Source organism: Euleptes europaea, chromosome 4 (genome assembly GCF_029931775.1).
Source record: "Euleptes europaea isolate rEulEur1 chromosome 4, rEulEur1.hap1, whole genome shotgun sequence".
Classification (NCBI taxonomy): domain Eukaryota; kingdom Metazoa; phylum Chordata; class Lepidosauria; order Squamata; family Sphaerodactylidae; genus Euleptes; species Euleptes europaea.
The window spans coordinates 119,934,559-119,950,977 of NC_079315.1; the positions used below are offsets into that span (position 1 = coordinate 119,934,559).

At 47.9% G+C, this 16,419-nt stretch overlaps 1 protein-coding gene across 1 annotated transcript in view; it reads right to left on the minus strand.

Moving 5' to 3' along the window:
- KIAA1328 (KIAA1328 ortholog) overlaps positions 1-16,419 on the minus strand; it is a 229,045-nt gene that overhangs the window by 21,986 nt on the left and 190,640 nt on the right. Inside the window, exon 10 of the mRNA XM_056849086.1 lies at positions 11,845-11,953. Within this exon, the coding sequence (XP_056705064.1) occupies positions 11,845-11,953 (109 nt within the window). The remainder of the gene's footprint in view (positions 1-11,844; positions 11,954-16,419) is intronic.

The window sequence follows — 16,419 nt, forward strand, 5'->3', positions numbered from 1 at the left end:
CATTTCAACCTTCCAGGACATTCTGTTGCAGATTTAAGAGTAGCGGTTCTCTTACAAAGGAATTTTAAAGGGAGATTGGAAAGAGAAACTGCTGAATTACAGTTGATATTCAAACTAAAGTCAATGCATTTACCTGGGCTGAATAAAGACCTTGCATTCATGGCCCATTACCAATGCTGATTTCTCCACACCCATCTCTCCCCTGGACATCACAGACTCTTCTGCATACCACACCTAATCCCATCATGCCTGCTATTCACATTTACATACTGTTAACATTTACATACTAATGCTTGTCTAAATTCACTCTCCTCTACTTAAAGACCGATGGATTCACATTCTAGCTGTATCTGAAGAAGTGAGCTGTGGTTCACGAAAGCTCATACCCTACCAGAAAATATTTTTGTTAGTCTTTAAGGTGCTACTGGACTCTTGCCCTTTTCTACTTAAGTGGTAGAGAAAGTCAGGATGTAAAAACCAACTCTTCTTCTAGTGCTGGTGCCACATACGATAATTTCTGCCTGCGACCAATTTGACCTCTGACCCACGGCCCGATAATTCATACCGGCTGAAATCAGCCATCGAGAAGCTCCCGAGCCCATCTTGAACGCAGCTCTCTTGAAAAGCGGCCCCCAAAAGGGTTAAGCCAGGCTCTCTGATGTGATTTGCGCTTTATTTTTCCTCGGCTCGTTCTTCGTTTCCAAACCGTAATCAACTTATTGTCACGCCGCTGAGTGACGGAAACCCTGCCAAACTACTTCAAAAACTGACAAGGTTTCAGTCGCACTCAACAATCCCAGAAGACGCTTCCACTCATTTTAATATAAAATCCTATCAGAGTTGCATAGCTAAATTAAAACGCGCGCACACGCATATATTTAAAGGACAAGGAGCTGAGAGAGAAACCCCCCCCCCCAAAAAAAACCACACATCATCCAACTTTGGAAAAAGAGATGATCAAAAAGACTCAGAGATCCAAAGCTCGATTAATGCAAATGTCTGCCTGCGAGCAAGTGTACTATTTGATTAAACTGGCATACATCAAGTACAATTAGAAAGGTTATTTATAACTAAGAAATACATAATTCTGCGTTTTAATGAGGGTGACAATTAGAGCCGACAGTTGCTAATTAACATTAATCCATTTGCACCGGGAGTCAGGGGGCTTTCCTGGCACGGCTCCACCATTCTCGGCAGTGGACACAATCCAACCTGCCGGCGCCAAGCCGGTAATGGTGGCCCTCGAGCCGAGCAAACCGCTGTCTGAGAAACAAGGTGGAGGTCCCTTCCTCCTGCTCTCAACAGACACGAGAGCCAGCAGAGCTCACAGGCAAAGCTCTGCCGTCTTTCGGCTGTTCATTTAAAAACGGGAAAATGGTTTCTCGCAGGGACCGCCCACTCCAGGATTTGTGGTTTCAGATCCCGTTGTACACATGAAGCTGCCTTATACTGAATCAGACCCTTGGCCCATCAAAAGTCAGTATTGTCTACTCAGACCGGCAGCAGCTCTCCAGGGTCTCAGGCAGGGGTCTTTCACAGCACCTACTTGCCTAGTCCCTTTAACTGGAGATGCCGGGGATTGAACCTGGGACCTTCTGCATGCCAAGAAGGTGCTCTACCCTCTGCATGCCAAGCAGATGCTCTAACACTGAGCCACAGAGCTAAAATTCATTGCGCATCCCATTTGAAAGATCGTCTCCTTCCATATGTCCCGGTGCGGCAACTATGGTAATCAGGCAGTCAAATAGGGTGGCCTATCTAGTACTGGCCAGAGCCAGGTCCTTTTCCGTCGTGGCTCCAGCTCTGTGGAATGGGCTCCCTGGTGAGGTGAGCTGGGCCCGCCCCTTGGAGATCTTTGGGAGGTGCTGCCAGGCCTGCCTGTTTGCCAGGGCTTTGGAGGGGGTTTGAATGGCAGGCAACTTTAAAGTGGGGGCGAGGAATTTCAGGGTTTGTTATTTTATTTTTGGTTTTATTTTATTTATTTTTTTCAATTTCTTGTCCACCCTCCCTGGCCAAGGCCAGGCTCAGGGTGGCTCACATCATTTAAAATACACATCAGTATATCTCTGCCATCAAGATTTAAAACACTAAAACAATAAAACAATAATGTTCCAGTTAAAACAACAAGTCAAGATGGTGCTCCATCATATACTGATTTGACTGGACAACTAGACAGGTCACCTCCCCAGCTGGGGATGTTTTAACTATTATTGTAAGCTGCCTTGAACCAAGAGGGAAGGTAGGATATAAACATAGGTAAATAAATAGCTACGGGTTTCATCAATGTTTCTGGCAGCCCAAAAACAATTTTATCACATCCTCTCCCCAGCTAATAAGATTGAGGAACACCAGGAGGACCAGGCTGTCAAATTTTAAGGCACATTATCTCAAGGGGTGTTTAAACCTTGGAAAACGTGCTTCCTGGGGATCTAGGCCCCGACATCCAAGCGTGGTACATATCCCTGCTGTTTGTCTACTCAAACCACAGTGTCTCTCCAGGGACTCAGGCAGAGATCTTTCACATCACCAACTCGCCTAGTCCCTTTAACAGGAGGTGCCAGAGATTGAACCTGGGACCTTCTGCATGCCAAGGAGAGGCTCCACCACTGAGCCACAGACCCTCCCCATGGCTCTCCAGGGTCTCAGGCAGAGGTCTTTCCCATCACCTACCTGCCTGGTCCCTTTAACTGGAGATGCCGGGGATTGAACCTGGGACCTTCTGCATGCCAATCAGAGGCTCCACCACTGAGTCACAGACCCTGCCCACGGCCCTCCAGGGTCTCAGGCAGAGGTCTTTCACATCACCTACCTGCCTAGTCCCTTTAACTGGAGATGCCGGGGATTGAACCTGGGACCTTCTGCATGCCAAGCAGATGCTCTACCACGGAGCCATAGCCCCTCCCCAATCAGACCCTTTGTCCATCAAAGTCAGTATTGTCTACTCAGACAGGCAGCGGCTCTTCAGGGTCTCAGGCAGGTCTTTCACATAACCGACCCTTGATCTGTTTAGCTGGAGATGCCGGGGATTGAACCTGGGACCTTCTGCATGCCAAGCAGAGGCTCTACCACTGAGCCACGGCCCCTCCCCCATGGCCATGACCTCTGTTAGCTTCTAGGGCCTGTTCGAAGCCTCAACAGCCCGAGCCCTGTTTTGCTAAGGGAGCATCTTCTCCCTCAGCCCAGTTCGCCTTGGCCAACCCTGTGAGCCAACATCTGCTGAAGAAGCACCATTCACAACAACCTGGGATAGATCCTCCCAGACCTGAGTAAGGCAAAGAATGTTCCCGTGGAGACAGGCCGTTGGTCAGGGGGCAAGGACATGGGCCTAATCTTTGTTCTACCTAATTTTATTTGTAAAAAACCAAAAACATTTGCATTCACTGGTTCTGAATTTTATATTGGATTTTTGCAGTTTTATCTTTATTGGGCGTATTTTATGTGGAACCGTTAATCGCTTTGAGCTACAGGACAAAACAGTATATAAATGTGGTAAATAAATAATGAGACATTTTTACAGTCGGATGGAGACAATAAAAAGGAACCGGGGCGCCAAAAAAAAAAAAAAAAAACCTGTCAAAGAAAAAAGCAGAGTTTAAAAAAATCAAATATTTAAGACAATCTTGGAAAGAAAAAGGAGAACATCAATCTTCGCACTGAAAACGGGACAAGCAGCGACGGTTTGGAGCAGCCAAGATTTTGGCTTAATCCCTCGAAGAGTGGACTCAGGAGTAGGGGAACAAGATGCCGGAGGGAATCAGCTGTGGGATCTCCTTCCTTGGAGAGTGAAGAGACACGGTTGATCTTTGTTGAGGGGCCTCCGTAGCTTTCCAACGATAAACATCGGTGTTTCCCGGAAAGAAGTCACAGTTTTCTGGGCTGCTCAGAGAGGAACTTTTCAATATGAGAATTTTGATTCCTGACAATAGAGATTAGCTTGAACACACAATTGAAAGGTAAGTTTGCAATTTCACTTCCTTCCCTGCTCAGTCTTTCCAAGCAAGTTCTAGCGTTGGTTTCCAAGTTAAGGCGCAAGGAAGCTCTTCTATCAACTTCTAGGTGGGTTGTACCATGGGGGGGGGGATGTCAGACAGAGAAAACATGGGGGCTGTGGCTCAGTGGTAGAGCCTCTGCTTGGCATGCAGAAGGTCCCAGGTTCAGTCCCCGGCATCTCCAGTTAAAGAGACCAGGCAAGTTGGTGATGTGAAAGACCTCTGCCTGAGACCCTGGAGAGCCGCTGCTGGTCTGAGTAGACAATACTGACTTTGATGGACCCAGGGTCTGATTCAGTATAAAGCAGCTCCATGTGTTCATGTGATGAGGTCCATTTTCATTGTCCATGTCAGGGTCCCCAACGCGGTGGGGACTGTGTGGCTGTTGGAAATTTGTCTGGCGTGGCAAGATTTTTGAAAACATTGCTTTGGCAGTAGCTGACACCACAGGGAAGGGACTCTTCACTGTCCGAATGATGGTTCGCTGTCGCAGCCATTTTCTGACTGGCTCCGCCTCCTGTGGCAGCCATTTTGTGGCTGTGGCCACCTTGCTGTGTCAGAATTACAAAGGTGCCCGCAGGGAACTCCTGGTCCAAGTGATCTGTTCCCCCCCCCAAAAAACAACAACAACAACAACAAGGCATTGAACAGCAAAAGGTGTCCCCAAAAGTTCAGATTTCCTCACCAAAGCAGAATCAGCAGCAGGAAGAAGTGGCGGAAAAAGGAATCACGTGCATTCCCCATTAAAACGAGCCCCACAATGTCCCATTTACAAAGTGCCTGTAAATTTTGCATTTATTTTGCGAGCGCGAGATAGACGGCTGAGCACTGCACACAGAGGTTGCCAGCGAAAATCAGGATAAGCGGTATTAATGTCCAATGGTCAGTATTATTGAACCTCCAAAGCAATAAACTACGAGTCGATAAATATTACATTTGCAACATAGTTAACATTCTCCGACTGTCTCTGGCACTTATTACACATTGTAACCGCAAGTCTACAATACATTATTCATATTTGGGGTGTCACGGAGTGATGGATTGCTGTAAGAGAGGCTGTCCTTTAAATAAATCAACAAATAAAAATGCAAATGTTAACATTTTCAGCCACAACTTTTCCCCATCTTGAATGGGGGGGAATGAAAATTTCACATTATATCGACAGCAAGCAGAGAGAACAATTAACAACCTACACAGTGAATAAGAGAGATTAATTTGCCAACGTCTGCTTTTATCACTCGCATGCGGAACTATATTGGACTTTCCACGATGTTACTTCTCCTTGGGGGGAAAAAGAAAGGGAGGGAGAAACAGACACCTTCTCTCCTTCCTCGATGGGTACCTCATTCCCCATCTTCCCCCTAGGAAATCTTTTCTCCTTAAAATGTTTAGAAATTAGATCTTCTTCCCCATTTTTTTTGTTAAATTCAGCTCATGAAAAAAAAAGTGCGTTACTTAAGAAGTTTCCACCAAACGCGAGCCATGGCTTAACCAGGGAGGTGCCGTTTAAAAAGCAGAAAACCCCGTTCAGTTATCCGAGACACTGAAATCTCAAAAGCAGTTGCTGTTCTCGGCAGAGCTAATTCATATTTTTTATTTACTACAAAGCATTTAGTTCAAAGGATCCAGCATGATAATATGGCACTGCGGACTCTTCAATATACAGCTCTGGGCATTGCATATTACATCAAATATTAATTTGTTTAAAAGTCCCCAAATGCACATCTACCTGATCGGAGATGCGCTGGGCAAATCAGGCGATTTCTCTTAACAGCCCCCAAACACAGATTTGCACAATGTAATTTGTTTTTCTAAAAACTCCAAAGGATGCTGCCGTTGTGGCTTTCGCAACGATGGTGTGTCTGAGTTATTACTTAATATGCGCGCTACAGGAATTTAAAGTTGCTTTCATTCCAATGTGCACAAGTTAACTGCATAAATAAAACTTTCCGGCAGGGAATTGGAGAAGTGGAAGAACAACCGTGCCAAATCCACCCCTCGGCTCTACCGGATGTCCGATTTATGTGAAGAATGTAAGAGGGAGAGGGGTGTCACGCCCCTTCTCCAATAAATCACAGTGAAAGGAAAGCACCCCTAGGGTATATTCTCACTTAAATCCCCTAGGACACTGGCCCTAATTTATTTCATAGAATCCTAGAGTTGGAAGGGGCCATACAGGCCATCTGGTCCAACCTCTGTTCAATCCAGGGTCAGCCTACGGCATCCCTGTCAAGTGCTTGTCCAGCCTCTGCTTAAAGACTGCCAGTGACGGGGAGCTCCCTAGGAAGCTGATTCCACTGTCCAACAACTCTTACTGTGAAAACGTTCATCCTAATATCCAGCCAGTACCTTTCCACCAACAATTTAAACCCATTCTTGTGAGTCCTACCCTCTGCTGCCAATAGGAACAGCTCCCTGCCCTTCTCTAAGTGACAGCCCTTCACATCAAGAGAGCAATCCTGTCCCCCCTCAACCTCCTCTTCTCCAGATTAAACATTCCCAGTTCCCTCAGCCTTTCCTCATAGGGCTCGGTCTCCAGGCCCCTGATCATCCTCGTTGCTCTCCTCTGCACCCGCTCAGTTCTGTCCACATTTTTTTTGTTTTCCTTCCTTCCTTCCTTCCTTCCTTCCTTCCTTCCTTCCTTCCTTCCTTCCTTCCTTCCTTCCTTCCTCCCTCCCTCCCTCCCTCCCTCCCTCCCTCCCTCCCTCCCTCCCTCCCTCCAATTCTATCTTCAAGCCAGCCCTGTGAGGCAGGCTGGGGTATGGCTGGCCCAAGGTCCTTTCATGAGAGCCGGAGTGATTTGCTCAGTTTGGGGTACCACGATTAAGGAAGGCTATCAATAAGCTTGAAGGAGCCCAGTGTAGGGCAGTGAAGCTGGTGAGGGGTTTGGGGACCAGGTCTTACGAGGAGAGGCTGAAGGAGCCAAGAATTGGAGAAGAGAGGATTGCGAGGTAATAGGATTGCCATCTTCTGATACCTTAAGGGATGCTACGCAGAGGGCGAGACAGATATGTTTTCGGTCATTTTGGACTCGGACTAATGGATATAAACTTCCAACAAAGGAGGGTTCGTCTAAACTTGAGGAAGACGTTCCTGATGGGGAGCTGCATTTGACAGTGGAACAGTCTCCCCCGTGAGGCGGTAGGTTCTTTGTCGTTGGAGGTTTTAAGCGCCAACTGGGTACCTACTTGTTGGAGATAGTATAGTTGTAGTCCCTGCATTGGCAGGGGGTTGTATTAGATGACCATGGTGATCCTTCCAACTGTGAGATCAAACAAAGAAGCAAGCAAGCAGAGGCTAGAGGGCCATCTGACAGCAATGCTGATTCTATGACCTTGGGCAGATCAAGAGAGGTAGGGCAGGAAGGGTTGCATCAGCGTTTGGCTCTCGTGGCCCTTTCTTGCATGCCCAGGGTAGTGCCGATTGCCACTTTGGGGCCAGGAAGTAATTTTTCCTCCAGACCAGATTGGCCATCTTCTGGGCGTGGAGTAGGGGGTCACTGCATGTGCGGGGGGAGGTAGTTGTGAATTTCCTGCATTGTGCAGGGGGTTGCACTAGATGACCCTGGTGATCCCTTCCAAATCTATGATTCCAAGCTTCAGGATGTGGACTAGTGGCATAGAACGTGCTTTGCAGGCAGAACATTCCAGCTTCCATCACTGGCCTCTCTAGGCATCAGATATCGGGAAAGAACTTGTTTAGAGACCCAGCGGTCAGTCACAAGAGGGGAATCACACAGACGAAAGACCCACATTCTCTTTTCCCATTTTGGTACAGTGACCCTCCCGTCCAAATTTACTTGGTATGGTGATCCGCTTTCAAAAAAACCCAGAGCAGCCACAAATCAATGGAATGGCAAAAGCCCGGGGGGCCCTTTCACGGGCTTTTCGACCCACCTTTGGGTCAGAACCCAGAAATTGGGAAACACTGATAGAGACAATACTAAGTTAGAACGATCGGTGTTCTGATGTGGTAGAGAACAGCTCCAGAGGCTCACACCTGAGTGGGGATTTGAACCGTGGTCACCCCAGCCCATCATTCTAACCAATGTTCCTTCGAGCGGCGGCACACCATTTTTAGCTGGTGACACCAGTCCTACAGCATATAACTTTGGCTGCTGATAAGTCTCTGGGTTCAATTCAAGGGGTTGGGTTTAATCCTTCAAAGTCTTGCATGGCCCGATACCCCGATATCTGCGGGGCCGCCTCTCTCTCTATGAACCTGTGAATTGCTCACCAGATCAGTTCATAGAATCAACAGTTGGAAGGGGCCATCACGGTCACCTAGTCCAACCCCCCGCACAATGCAGGAAATCCACAACTACCTCCCCCCCCCCACATCCCCAGTGACCCCTACTCCATGCCCAGAAGAAGGTCAAGATGCCCTCCCTCTCATGATGTGCCTAAGGTTAGAGAATCAGCACTGCTGACAGATGGCAAGGTAGCCTATGTTTTAAAAACTCCAGGCAAGAAGAGCTGACCACCTCCCGAGGAAGCCTGTTCCACTGAGGAACCGCTCTGTTAGAAAATTCTTCCTAATGTCTAGACTTCCTAATGTTACTCCTCTGGTTCCGCCTACAGGAACGCCCACGGATTTTTTTGGTTACTGCCCCAGAACTCTGCATCAGGCTACTGGCGCAAGTCTGTCCTGCCCACATGATTCCCCCGCCCCATACACGCAACACACACCTGTCTTCCACAGGATGTGCAGGCCAGCTTTGTTTAGGAGGTCTGGACAGCTCCACTGCTCTTAGGCTGTCCAATTGTCAGTTTTTAGACTGCTGGGGTGTGTAACTGAGACTGATTTTTACAAGGGGTTGAAGTCGCCTCTTGGGCATGCTGGTTTTCAGTGATATGTCAGTGGGTTTTGAGAGCGTGGACCATTTTATGTAAATCGCTTTGAGCTCACTTATGGCTAAAAGTGGTATTAAATCAACCACACTTGACCACCTGAGCATGAGGGTGTCCTAGGCCAGTGCTTGGCTGGCTCAGGGCAGGAAGGCATCAAGAAATGGCAAAACGATTTCTCTGCTGCCCTCAGGTGCCCCCAAGATCTGCCTTTGTGCAGAGCCAACGTGGTGTAGTGGTTAGAAGCGGTGGTTTGGAGCGGTGGACTCTGATCTGGAGAACCGGGTTCGATTTCCCACTCCTCCACATGAGTGGCGGAGGCTAATCTGGTGAACCGGGTTTGTTTCCCCACTCCTACACATGGAGACAGCTGGGTGACCTTAGGCTAGTCACAGCTCTCTTAGAGCTCTCTCAACCCCACCTACCTCACAGGGTGTCTGTTGTGGGGAGGGGAAGGGAAGGTGATTGTAAGCCGGTTTGAGTCTCCCTTAAATGGTAGAGGAAGTCGGCATATGAAAACCAACTCTTCTTCTTCCCCTCTTAAAGGCTGCCAAGTTGGCAGCCATACCAATAAAGAGATCTTCTTTTGGGAGATCCAGACTGCGGAGGGGCCATGGCTGTGTGTTCTTGCATCTGCTTGGCATGCAGAAGGTCCCAGGTTCAATCCCCGGCATCTCCAGCTAAAGGTCATTGGTGATGTGAAAGACTTCCGCTTGAAACCATGGACAACACTGAATGGACAACACTGACTTTGATGGACCAAAGGTCTGATTCAGTATAAGGCACCTTTAGATGTCCGTACGTTCGTACTGCTGTGCTGCAGGGGTGCATTAACTCTGCCTCTCAAGTATAGGAAATCAGAATCTCCTGGGCTCTCCCCCCCGCCTTGACAAATATCGGCACCCGCAAAAGCTTTGCCCGCTTCAACCGCTGCCGCTAGTGAATGAAACTCACCTCCACTTCCCTGGCTACAAGTTTAAACAGCCAGAAGTAATTACACATACTGCAAACTCAATCGGTTTCTTCTCCCCACTCCCTCCCTCCCTGTTAAGGTTCAGATTCTGTTCAGCAAGTTTCCTTCCCAAGCCAAGCAAACCATTAGGGTTAAACCGTTAACTGCGGATTATTACAAACATGCTGACAGATCTTTAACTTTAGTGGCACCACCAGCAGCTATAATTCTCCATATTGATTAATTTAGTTAGTTAAACCTGCAATCTAAGCTTATAACCCGTTCGGTGATAAATTGAGACTGACCTGCTGCCCAAGCAGGTTTCCCTGATGAAGGATAGGGTTGGGTTTAGGGCTCCCACAGAAATACTTGTCCATTTACCATTTTCAATTAGAGAAGCCCATGAGTAAGGAAAAGCCGAGCGGGGCTGTTTAACCTGGTCAATTACCCTAACACGCTGCACCAAAGGAGGGGAGGGGCTGGAGAGGAAAAGAAAGAAAGAAAGAAAGAAAGAAAGAAAGAAAGAAAGAAAGAAAGAAAGAAAGAAAGAAAGAAAGAAAGAAAGAAAGAAAGAAAGAAAGAAAGAAAGAAAGAAAGAAAGGAAGGAAGGAAGGAAGGAAGGAAGGAAGGAAGGAAGGAAGGAAGGAAGGAAGGAAGGAAGGAAGGAAGGAAGGAAGGAAGGAAGGAAGGAAGGAAGGAAGGGATGGAGAGAGAGAGAGAGAGAGAGAGAGGAAGGAAGGGATGGAGAGAGAGGAAGGAAGGGAGGGAGAGAGAGAGGAAGGAAGGAAGGAAGGAGGGAAGAAAAGGAGAGAGAAAGAAAGGGAGAGAGAAAGAAGGAAGGAAGGAAGGAAGGAAGACAGAACATTCAAAGAATGAGAGAGAGAGAACATTCTAGAAGTTCAGACACTGGATAATGCCCTCCTCTGCCAACGTATAAGAAGCAGAAAAGTCTGATTCAGGAGATGGGCAAACAAGAGATGGATTGACTCAATAAAGGAAGCCACAGCCCTCAATTTGCAAGATCTGAGCAAGGCTGTCAAAGATAGGACATTTTGGAAGACATTGATTCATAGGGTCGCCATGAGTCGGAACCACTTGATGGCACTTAACACACACACATAAATTGAAATATAAATAAAATATATAAATAAAGAGTGGAAGAAAGGAGCACATGTCCCCTGGACTGGCTCTCTAGATTTGCAAAAAACACAATTAGCAGGAGAGCGGCAACATATCTGCATTGGGTCAAGGGGTCCCCGCCCCTCCCTGAACTGGAGATTCCATGTTTGCTGCTCTAAGGGTCCACCCCGCTTTAAGCTGCTCTTTTGAGGTACAAAGCTACAATCCATCTTCAAACTGTGCTGGGATTTTCCTATAATAAATTCCCAGCACCGAGAAGACCAAAGTAAAGGCAATTGCTGTTATTAACCTTATTAGCCTAGAAGAAAAACAACCCCGTTTTATTCTTCTTGGGCTCTTTAGAAGAGTAATACTGCCGTTGTTTAAGGTTTCTGAAGGTGACTTATCAGAATTGCTGACTTAATGTGATTGGGGGGGGGGGGTTTGCCATTAAACAGCAACACAACATTAATAGGAAAAAAAGGCTTAAAAAGAAACAGGCCGGGATGAAACGTTGTACGGTTTGGTCGACAGAATTTGAACGCTTCAAGTAGATTTTGGAGGCAGGGAAAGGAAAAGAATGGAAAAAACTCGAAAAAGTAACTATGACTAACACCATCCCTTTAAATTATTTACAGAAGTATTAAATGTGTCAAGACTTATAACTTAAAAATACTTCCTCCTCTCAAAGTCTAAGTAAAAATTAGAGTGTTACAACCTGGCATATTCCCGCATTTCTTATTCTAACAAGCAATTTAAGGCTGACTCGAAATGTCACAGGATATGGCAGATCTAAGTTTATATTAGCCAGCCTGAGCACGGCGTGAACTATCAGAGAAACTGAGCCGCTTCCCCCCCCCGCCCCTCCCCATGTGTCTGGGTGCCTTTGACGGTTGCGGCTGCAGAATCTTCAGCCGGAGATTACCAGTCATCTTACCCTGAGGTGTCACGGCGGATTGGGGACGTGGCTGCGGTTACAAGCTCCTTTCTGCAGCCTGTCAGTCCAGGGGATGTCGCCGCGTCCTTCCGGGAGCCCGCGGCCGTCCCTGCGGAAAAAGAAGAAAAGCAATCAAGACGGGTATTAAGACGGCAGAAAGTTTTGGACAGCCCATCTCGCCTCGCCGGGTATTATTTTAGAACGCGAGGCCCAAACGCCGCACCGGCTCTTCGGGGAACTTTATATATGGTGAATCAGCAGCCGAAGGAGTCGTTACCGTTGACAGCTACGGCGCATAATATATATTTGCGGGGCCTCCTGGAGTCATAATTGCATAATACACCACCCACAATAGGCCTCGTGTCACCGCCGTGGTTTCGGAACGCGGCAGGCTTCCGTTCCCTGGTGACCTTACGGCCAGTCCTCGCAAACAGTGCTCCTGAATTTCCCCTGCTCTCTTGGAGCCAACAGAGAACCCTCCGCACTATTTCAAACATTTGAGGGTTTGGAAGTCTCAAAAGCACATGAAGAATGGCTGACGTCTCATTTTAGTTCTGCTGGAAACTCACTTTTTTTGCAACACCGTGAAGAAGAAGAAGAAGACGAAGACGAAGAAGAAGAAGAAGGTCTTACAATCACCTTCCCTTCCCCTCCCCACAACAGACACCATGTGAGGTTGGTAGGGCTGAGAGAGCTATGACTAGCCCAAGGTCACCCAGCTGACTTTATGTGGAGGAGTGGGGAAACCAACCCGGTTCACCCGATTAGCCTCCACAGCTCATGTGGACTAGTGGAGAATCAAACCCAGTTCTCCAGATCAGAGTCCACTGCTCCAAACCACCGCTCTTAACCACTACACCATGCTGGCACTGTACTCTCCAAGGTTAGAAGCTGATGCTGGAAGTGGCCCACTGGAAAAGGGGTGGTGGAAGACAGGGCGGAGGGTCAAGTCCACCTTCTGTGATGATTATAACCAATATTAATCATCCCGGAACTCTCCCTAGAAGCTAAAATGACTAAACTCAGGCTGCTGTACTTTGGTCATATTACGAGAAGGCAGGACTCACTGGAAAAGACAATCATGCTAGGAAAAGTTGAAGGAACAGAGGAAGACCCAACACAAGGTGAAGTGACTCAATAAAGGACGACACCACCCTCAGATTGCAAGACCTGGGCAAGGCTGTTAAGGAGAGGATGTTTTGGAGGACACTGACTCACAGGGTCGCCAAAAGTCGGAAGCGACTTGACGGAACTTAAGACAAATGCAGCCTTCTCTTTGATCCACTGACTGGCCCTTATTGACATGTTCAAGAAGAAGGTTCAAACCTTGAAGTGGGTCAAGTAAACTATCTGTGGCAGAACTCAGGGGATATAAGAACACAAAAACATCAAAAAGGCCTTGCTGGATCAGACCAAGCAAGGCCCATCAAGTCCAGCAGTCTGTTCCCACAGTGGCCAATCAGGTGCCTCTAGGAAGCCCACAAGCAAGACGACTGCAGCAGCACTATCCTGCCTGTGTTCCACAGCACCTAATACATTTGGCATGCTCCTCTGATCCTGGAGATAGTAGGTATGCATCATGTCTATTATTCATAAGAACATAAGGTCAAGTAAACTATCTGTGGCAGAACTCAGGGGACAATATAACACAAGAACATCAGAAAGGCCCTGCTGGATCAGACCAAGGCCCATTGAGTCCAGCAGTCTGCCCACACTGTGGACAATCAGGTGCCTCTACGAAGCCCACAAACAAGATGACTGCAGCAGCATTATCCTGCCCGTGTTCCAGAGGACCTTATATAATAGCCATGCTCATAAGAACATAAGAATTTTTTTTGGGGGGTTCATATGCCCACACGTGTCTAGATTAGTGATTTGCGGCACGTTTGAGGACTTAGCAGGTAAAGAATGAGAGCTGTTCCGAGTTCAAAAAGCATAAGAACATCAGAAAAGCCCTGCTGGATCAGACCCAAGGCCCATCAAGTCCAACAGTCTGTTCACACAGTGGCCAACCAGGTGCCTCTAGGAAACCAACAAGCAAGATGACTGCAGCAGCATTACCCTGCCTATGTTTCACAGTACCTTCTATAACAAGCATGCTCCTCTGATCCTGGAGCGGATAGGTATGCATCATGACTAGTATTCATTCTGAATAGCTGCTATCCTCCATAAACGTGCCCCCTCCCCTCTTAAAGCCTTCCAAGTTGGCAGCCATCACTACGTCCTGGGGCAGGGAGTTCCACAATCTAACTATGCGTTGTGTGAAGATTCAGTCAACTGAACAACTGCCTTATTCCAGAATAAGCACCCACCTAAGTCAGAGATGACTATCAGTAGAGCTACCCAGTTCTATGGGCTCCATGCCGATGGAGCATGTTTGCAGCTACTTGGCTGGAATACTTCTAATAAACACCCAAAGGGATCGAATGTTAAAACGAGGACCTCCCCACAAGGTTTGACTTTTACAAGCCATTTCCTTTCGCCTTACGAGGAACGCTGCGGACGAAACATTTACAACGTGATTTAAAAGGTCGCGGGGCCTTTGGGGAGACGGCTCTGTTGGCAAGAATCGGCCCACAGGAGGCCACTTGACGATTGCTAATATCAGCGGTGTAGAGTCAGAGGTTGTTATCACTGGACAAGAGCAGTCTGTAAATGAACACATGAAGCTGCCTTCCACTGAATCGGACCCTTGGTCCACCAAAGTCAGTGTTTACTCAGACCTGCAGTGGCTCTCCAGGGTCTTAGGCAGAGGTCTTTCACATCACCTACTTGCCTAGTCCCTTTAACTGGAGATGCCAGGGATTGAACCTGGGACCTTCTGCATGCCAAGCAGATGCTCTACCACTGAGCCACGGGCCCTTTCCTTATTTTCTTGGAGAATGTTTAAGGGCCGGTGACAAAGGATAGACAAAGGAAGCAAAGGTTTATCGGAACAGCTTTCAGGTAGGGAAGGATAGCATATTTAATTTTCCTTTAGCTGATTATATTTTACAGATCACAAAACTATCCCACAGCATGCTGCAATGCTGGGGGTGGATGTGAGTCTGATCTCTACTGACAGAGTGACATGGTCAGACTGCTTTGCCCTGCAGGCCCGGCTGGATGTCCCGCCTCCTCCCCGCCTAGGTGGAGAGCTGATTTAAGCTCGCCCACGGAAACTAATGGATCCGATCGTTTCCACAATGCTCTACGGGACCCGATGCCCCCAGGCAACTCGTCGGATGAGCTGGTGGATGACTGCCATTGCTGGTTATCCAAAGCCGTCAACCAAGATTGCTCCCCGACACCCTCTCCGCCCCCGTTTCAAACTAGCCCCATGATACACCATGGAGCTACAAAGGAAGAAATGGGAGCTTGGACGACTAAAGCGACTTTGGTGGCAAACTCGTGGTGAAGGAGAAGAGTTGGTTTTTATATGCCGACTTTCTCTGCCACTTAAGGAAGAATCAAACTGGCTTACAGTTACCTTTCCTTCCCTTTCCCACAACAGACTCCCTGTGAGGTAGGTGAGGCTGAGAGAGTTCGGAGAGAGCTGTGACTGGCCCAAGGTCACCAGCTGGCTTCATGTGGAGTAGGGGAAACCAACCCGGTTCTCCAGATTAGAGTCTGCCGCTCATGTGAGGAGTGGTGAATCAAACCCGGTTCTCCAGATTAGAGGCTAACCTGGTGAACCATATTGGTTTCCCCACTCCTACACATGAAGCCAGCTCGGCGACCTTGGGCTAGTCACAGTTCTCTTAGAGCTCTCTCAGCCCCACCTACCTCACAGGGTGTCTGTTGTGGGGAAGGGAAGATGATAGTGAGCCAGTTTGATTCTTCCTTAAGTGGTTGAGAAAGTCAGCATATAAAAACCAACTATTATTCTTCTCTTCTTTTTTGAAGATGCGCCAAAAGTTATAATCAAGTTACGCCTAAATGCTCATTTGCATACAGGTGCTCTTTTTGCACTTATGGGGACCTCTTGGAAGGCCCATCTTCAACCTGTGCTCCACCAGCTTCACTGGCTCCAGATTGAGTGCCGGTTCAGGTTTAAGGTTTTAAAGCCCTAAAAGGTCTGGGATCCTCATACCTGTGGGACCGACTCAGAAGAAGAAGAAGAAGAGGAGGAGGAGTTGGTTCTTATATGCTACTTTCTCTACCACTTAAAGGAGACTCAAACCGTCTTACAATCTCCTTCCCTTCCCTTCCCTTCCCCTCCCCACAACACGCACCCTGTGAGGTAGGTGGAGATAAGAGATTGTGACTAGCCCAAGGTCACCCAGCTGGCTTCATGTGGAGGAGTGAGGAAACAAATCCAGTTCCCCAGATTAGTCTCCGTTGCTCATGTGGAGGAGTGGGGAATCAAACCCGGTTCTCCAGATCAGAATCCACCGCTCCAAACCACCGCTCTTAACCACTACACCACACTGGCTTCGCTCATCTGGAGAAAATCTTTTGGTGATCCCTGGTCCGAAAAATATCTGGCTGTCCTCAACCAGAACCATTACCACTTCAGCTCTGACCCCAGCCTGGTGGAATGCTATGCCCAGTGAGTTTCGGGCCCTGCGGGATGTAAAACGATTCCACCAGGCC